The sequence below is a fragment of the Chaetodon trifascialis genome, chromosome 15 (assembly GCF_039877785.1).
Source record: "Chaetodon trifascialis isolate fChaTrf1 chromosome 15, fChaTrf1.hap1, whole genome shotgun sequence".
Classification (NCBI taxonomy): domain Eukaryota; kingdom Metazoa; phylum Chordata; class Actinopteri; order Chaetodontiformes; family Chaetodontidae; genus Chaetodon; species Chaetodon trifascialis.
Window position 1 is genome coordinate 15676554 of NC_092070.1, and position 7056 is coordinate 15683609.

At 40.6% G+C, this 7056-nt stretch overlaps 1 protein-coding gene across 1 annotated transcript; it reads left to right on the top strand.

Moving 5' to 3' along the window:
* The first annotated feature begins 473 nt into the window (after positions 1–473).
* LOC139343006 (cytochrome P450 2K1-like) lies at positions 474–6038 on the top strand. Its single transcript, XM_070980377.1, has 9 exons — positions 474–683; positions 1933–2095; positions 2352–2501; positions 2639–2799; positions 3955–4134; positions 4227–4368; positions 5304–5488; positions 5616–5757; positions 5851–6038. The coding sequence occupies exons 1-9, from the start codon at positions 474–476 to the stop codon at positions 6036–6038; spliced, it is 1521 nt and encodes a 506-aa protein (XP_070836478.1).
* Positions 6039–7056: the final 1018 nt, after the last annotated feature.

Below are 7056 nucleotides of genomic sequence, written 5' to 3' on the forward strand. Positions count from 1 at the left end.
GCAAGTTGATAGTCCTTCTACTAACAAGTCAAAAAGGTTTGGAACTACTGGTCCAGACAAGTAAGACCCTGAAGACATCTAAAAGCACTTTGCAGAACTGACATCACTCAGGAATTTCTAATCAACAATACAGATGACTTAAATTTTAACCTACAATTACATGTACCTGAAATCAGAGACGCTCAGACATAATACACCCTGTTGTTCAATGAGCCTTTTCATTGTAGAGCTCAGGTCTACTTGAAAAAATGTTGTTTCAGAGCCTAGCCAAACAAGTCCCTGGAATTTAATTGTCAAGTCTGCTTCACCTTTGAGACATGTCCCTGACAACAAAGCCCTGAAGGGTGGGGAGGTGGTTAGTAATTCTATACCATAGCTGCAAGAAACAGTTCAGGTCATGTTGGTTGAGTCTAAACAACACTGTGTTTTAGCACGAAGGCTCAGTCTTAGGAATTCTGTCAACTGCAAAACAAATGTCTTTTTTGGAGGATTTTGTTTTCTTCCTCTTCTCCAGTCCAGCCACTCTGTTGGGGGCTTTTGCTCTCCTTCTTATCTTCTATGTTGTTTCCAGCAGTTTCACCTCCCAGGAAAAGAGGAAGGAGCCTCCAGGACCGAGGCCTCTTCCCCTGCTTGGCAACCTGCTGCAGCTTGATCTCAAGAGACCCCACAAAACCCTCTGTGAGGTGAGTTTAACACTTTGACCACAAAACAAATCCATTTTGGAACATGTTGCAGTTAAATTCATTGTCACTTCATCTGCAATAACACATGTCCTGACACCATCTCTGACATATACTCTTACATTTTTACATTTCACCAGCTTTCAAAGAAATATGGGTCTGTATTTACGCTGTACTTGGGAACCAATAAAGTGGTGGTCCTGGCTGGATACAAGACAGTCAAAGAGGCTCTGGTCAGCAATGCATATGCAAATATGAACAAAAATACTTTGAACATTGATCAACCTGTCACACATGCTCTGGTCAACCATGCTGAAGAGTTTGGAGACAGAGAATTCGCTCCCATATTCTGTGACTTAAACAAAGGACCTGCTAAGAGACCACTTGCGTTTCCTGGCACACTATTTTCTAATGGTGACTCTTGGAAAGAAAAGAAGCATTTTGGTCTAACTACACATAAAGATTTTGGGATGGGCTGTAAAAGGAACAACAACAAATTAAACAAAGTTAATAATGAGAGGTGTATGTGCGAGAGCTCACTGAGCAGGCTGTCGAGAGTCAAAACAAATTACAAAACAAAAAATGGACATTTCTTTTCTGGGTCAAGGTATTACACTGATGTTATTGGCACCAGTGGCTAAACCTTTAAACTGAGCATTTCTCAGTGTATACATAGCCTTGACCAGGCATCAGGAATTTCTGACCTACGAAACAGAAGACAAACACTGTGACCTACTATTACAGTGTCCTGGAAATATAAACACCCATAATCCATTCATTGTAGAGTATGGGTGTACTTGCCAGAGTGATTGACTAAACTCTTGACAAATTATATTTGAGACTGAAGCTAGCAAAGAGGTTCAGTCGGAGGAATTCCATCAACAGCACAACAAATGTCTTTTTTGGAGGATTTTGTTTTCTCTTTTCCAGAGAAACTCTTTTCCAGCCCAATGACTCTGTTGGGGGCTTTTGCTCTCCTTCTTGTCCTTTATATTGTTTCCAGCAGTTTCACCTCCCAGGAAAAGAGGAAGGAGCCTCCAGGACCGAGGCCTCTTCCCCTGCTTGGCAACCTGCTGCAGCTTGATCTCAAGAGACCCCACAAAACCCTCTGTGAGGTGAGTTTAACACTTTGACCACAAAACAAATCCATTTTGGAACATGTTGCAGTTAAATTCATTGTCACTTCATCTGCAATAATACATGTCCTGACACTGTCTCTGACATATTCAGCTACATTTTTAAATTTCACCAGCTTTCAAAGAAATATGGGTCTGTATTTACGCTGTACTTGGGAACCAATAAAGTGGTGGTCCTGGCTGGATACAAGACAGTCAAAGAGGCTCTGGTCAGCAATGCAGAAGCGTTTGGAGATCGTGATATCGCTCCACTATTTTATGATATGACTCAAGGTCATGGTATGTCCTCCTTTACAATATTCTTACATATTAGCACAAAGCCAATAATGTAAATGAACAGTTATAGCAAAAGCAAAAACATAGATAACATTGGATTTGCCATCTGTTTAATAAAATGCTGTTTTTTTTTCTGATTCAAGGTTCAGTCTTATAATTTCTAGGTTGTTTCATTTAGGCAAATCACAGATGAGCATTATAATATACTGTATATGACATTTACAGATTAATTTTCACTTAAACATGTCATGTTGAATAGGGATTCTGTTTGCAAATGGAGAAACGTGGAAAGAAATGAGACGTTTTTCTCTCTCCACCCTGAGAGACTTTGGGATGGGCAAAAGAGTAGCTGAGGATAAAATCTTGGAGGAATGCCACCATCTGATCCAACTGTTTGAAGAGCATAAAGGTATGGAGTCAATATATGGAAGTGATAATGCATGACGAGGTGTTCTGATGTACAAAATAAAAGACAACGTTATGAAGGTGTCATTGTAATGCTAATTTCATGATAAAAATGAACAATTTCTTGCTGTCACTTCACAGGGAAACCATTTGATACAGCACGTCCTGCCAATTATGCAACATCCAATATCATCTCCTCCATTGTGTATGGAAGCAGGTTTGAATATAATGACCCCCGATTCCAAAACATGGTGAGAAGAGCCAACGAGAACATTCGCATGGCTGGCTCTGCGGCAATCCAGGTAATCTTCATATTTGCTTTTTAAATTGGGATTGCACACCATGTTAATTTAAGTAAGCAATGGCAGCTAGGGCTGGGATAATATGCTTATCCAATTGAATGTATATTATTGAGATTCTACAAGTATTACAATGGGACAATTGAAAGGACAATTCAATAAAATGATTCTATTCTATACAAATTGGACACAGGATTTAGAAAATAATTAGTTATTGAATAATTATATGTAATGGTCAAAAGCATCTAAGCCCTCAGCAATTAACTTTGCAGTAACTTTGTAGTTGCAGTTACAGTGGTTTGGGGCGAATTTTAAGATGACAATACAATAAAGGAAGGCACTGTCTGTTAGGCTTAGCAGCCGCCGAGTATTAGGACCCAGAGATGCAGAAACCAGAGGCAGGAATTGTGTAAAACCAAGAGTAAAGTTATTAACAAACGAAGAACAGAAAACGTGCTCAACGAGCGGATAAATAAACAAACAAAAGACGCACTCAAACGGAGTGGATGAACAGAAGGAGCACCGACGGAGCGGGTATGACAGGGCACGCGTGGAAGCGGCAGGCAGACACTGAAACAAAAGAAAACACAGCACAATAAATGGCTGGAAAAAACGATGGACCAAAAACAATGACTTTTCTTAACAAGGAGAGGAAGACAAAGAGACTCGTACTTATGGACCAAACAACCAGACATTGACCATGGCATGAGGAATAATCCGGCAACGAGGAGAAGAAGGTCCATGTCTTTTATACTCTCCCTGATGAAGGGAGAGTGAATGCAGGTGAGTCGCCGTGGGAGGAGCTGGCAGCAGGTGAGGGGCTGCCCAGCCACGACTCCAGGGGTAGACAGACAGACACACACACAGGGAAAAAGGGAGAGGAGACACACTGGGAGAGACAGGAAGGCAGGATCATAACACTGTCAGAATAAAAATGACTGGAAACTGCAGGCATCTGGTGATGGAAAATGTTCAACTCTGGCAAATAACTGATGAATATTGTGTGTAAATACTAGCTATTTCTGAATACATAAATGGTGCACAATGAGCTCATTCCCTATCATTCTCCTTGTATTTTGAGCTTTTACACTCATGTGGCAAGAGTGTATGGAAGCTTGGTCTTCATTAGTCTTTGTTGTTTTTTCTGTTGCTTCACAGCTTTACAACATGTTTCCCCGCCTCACCAGCTGGATCAAAAACCGGAGGCTGATATTAAAAAATGTTGAGACGACTGTCAAGGATATCAAAGATTTAATCAAGCATCTGAAAGAGAGCCTGAATCCTCACATATGCAGGGGTCTTGTGGACTGTTTTCTGATTCGAAAGCAGAAAGAAGAGGTGAGATCCTTTGCATTTGTTTTTCCATCTGCAGCTTCAACAGCAATTTTGCACGCATTGTTTAATAATGATGTGTATGTTCTTTGTTGTAGGACTCTTGTGTTGTGGACACTCACTACAATGAGAGAAACCTAATATTTACAGTGACCAACCTGTTTGGAGCTGGTACTGATACCACAGCAGCTACACTGAGATGGGGTTTGCTGTTTATGACCAAATATCCACATATACAAGGTAAGGAGAGAGGAGGCTTGTAAATGTATGTTTTTCCCTGTGGGTGCCCTTCAATGCTTGACAAAGACAAGAACAAATGTATGTGATAAGATACTCATGCTGGACAATTCTATCTGCTTAACTATGTAACAATAGTCGGTCAATAAACTGGTCAATAACTAAATGCAGCCAGCTTGGCCACAGTTTCATCCATGTTGACACAATCTGGGATGCACATTAACACACACCCACAGTGTGCTATGGGTTGCACAGTATGCTATAGAACCCATAGCTCACTGGTCTGTAGGTACGCCTTTTAAAAGATCCATGTACCTAAATGATTGATTCATTTGCTCATTTCACCTTAGCCTACATTTCATTTTCAATCAATGAAAGTGGGTTTGTGTGCAGAGTTCCCAATCGGTGCCAGTCCACATTGAGACAGTCTAGTCACATTACCTGTGTTTATGGACCCTATTTTACCATGTTGTTGTGTGTAAGTGATTACTGGGGACACCGGTTTCTGAAACTGGTTCAGTAGTGAGCAAAAGCGCTGCAGCCAGCAACCACGAAATGAGCGGCAATGCAATCAATGAACGTCCACTAAAAGTGTTTTTTTTGTTGTTTTTTTTTTTGCCACTGACAAACAAAAAAAAAAACAAAAAACAGTGTGTAGAGGCAGATTGAACAGCAATCATTTTGGTGATCCCATAACTTTTGTCCAGTACATTGATTTATGTCTGAATACCCACAAATTTAATGAGATTCCTTTCAGCCTCACCTGCGCTTGTGTTTATTGCTAAATAGCAAATGTTGGCATGCAAAAACCAAGATGGTGAACATGGTAAAGGTTACACCTGCTTAACATGATCATTTAGTATTGTCTTTGTAAAAATGTTAGCATAGTAGACAAAAAAGCAGACAAAAACAATAAATTCATGATTTTGTGTTTTCAGACCAGGTTCAGGAGGAGCTGAGCAGGGTGGTTGGAAGCCGTCAGGTCCAGATAGATGACCGGAAAAACCTACCATACGTTGATGCTGTAATCCATGAGACGCAGAGAATGGCTAACATCGTCCCCATGGCTATTCCTCATGAAACTAGCCAAGACGTCACCTTTCAGGGCTACTTCATCAAAAAGGTTTAATGCTCACATGTGTTTCAGTATTTATCCATGAAGAACATATCCTGGAAATGTCCATTAAGCTCTAATTAACTTTTATTCTAAGACGTCATATATTAAACCTGCTCTCTTCCATTGCCTGCAGGGGACTACTGTGTTTCCTCTTCTTACTTCTGTCCTGTATGATGAGAGTGAATGGGAGAGCCCACACACTTTCAACCCTTCCCACTTTCTGGATAAGGAGGGTAAATTTATCAGAAGAGAGGCCTTTTTGCCCTTTTCTGCAGGTAAAACAACTTAGTCAGATCTTTCTCTACAGGCATTTTACAACTCTAAATACACGATCCAGTTGAGCTTGTTGCAACTCTTCATTCTTGCAGGTCGCAGGGTGTGTCTCGGAGAAAGCCTTGCTAAGATGGAGCTCTTTCTCTTGTTCACCTCCCTCCTCCAGCGCTTTCGTTTCACTCCTCCACCTGGAGTTACAGTGGAGGAACTGGATCTTTCACCAGTTGTGGGCTTCATCCTCAGCCCTGCACCTCATAAGCTGTGTGCTGTCAGTCGTGAATGAGGAAAAAAGCTGGAGCGGTGCATTACAACTGCCTGTACAACATGGCATGCGTATTGTGTTGATATGTATTATGTGTATGTATGTTTGTACTTGATTTTGCAGATTTTAATTTTGTCATGGGTTTAATTTCTTATATTGAACAAATGCTAGAAGTCCTGTCATGTATTGCCATAATTAAATTTCAACCTGCTTCTTCATATAGCAAACACTGAGTGAGCATTTAAAATTACAATAACCCTCATTTTGTTGACTTTGAAAACTATGTAATCTATAAAATAAATACTTGACACGTTTCTTCAAAGGTTTCTGATGGAAAAAATAAAAGTAAGAATTTAATAAAGGGAAATGTAATGAAACTGCCTTTCAGTGATGACTTGGCCAGTTTGCAGGATTAATTATCAGTTGACTGTCAACCCTGATGCTTCTTCTTTCATGATGTTGAGCTGCAGAGTCACATTAAATCTGCTCCTGATCAGGTTTGCTGGAAACATCAGTCTTCTTTTACTTGTTTTTATTTGTTGGTGCTGTTTGAGTGAATGACTTTTTGACATTTGATGTTAGAGCTAATGTTCTTTTTTTAAGGTTACAAATGGGGGAGGTTTGCATCCTCAGAGAGAGTCAGGTCCAGGTGACTCTAGGATCATTTTGGAAGACCTAGTCCAGTCCTCCAGTCTCCCTGCCAGTCCGTGAGAAATGTGTTTGACTTCAACAATGTGATTCTTCAGTTTGTTTGTGTCAAGTCTGCAAGCTGCACCCAGAGAGATGGTGAAGGCAACATGTCAAGCAGGAGGAAACCTTTATTTGACTTGGAAAACGGTTGTTCTGTGAAAAGCTTTGCGTCCTCAGAGGGAGTCAGGTCCAGGTGACTTTAGGATCATTTTGCAAGATCTAGTCCAGTCCTCCAGTCTCCCTGCCAGTAGCATTTATGGATCTGCTGGTCCTCCATCATCTGACTCCAGTTTCAGGTCCTCAGATAAGAGATTAAATGTAAGAAATGTGTTTAACTTCAGCAATGAGA

Coding starts and splice junctions, on each gene's coding strand:
- LOC139343006 (XM_070980377.1), top strand. CDS start 474: ATGTCTTTTTTGGAGGATTTTGTTTTCTTCCTCTTCTCCAGTCCAGCC. Junction 4,135..4,226: donor TTCGAAAGCAGAAAGAAGAG/GTGAGATCCTTT, acceptor TCTTTGTTGTAG/GACTCTTGTGTTGTGGACAC. Junction 5,489..5,615: donor AGGGCTACTTCATCAAAAAG/GTTTAATGCTCA, acceptor CATTGCCTGCAG/GGGACTACTGTGTTTCCTCT.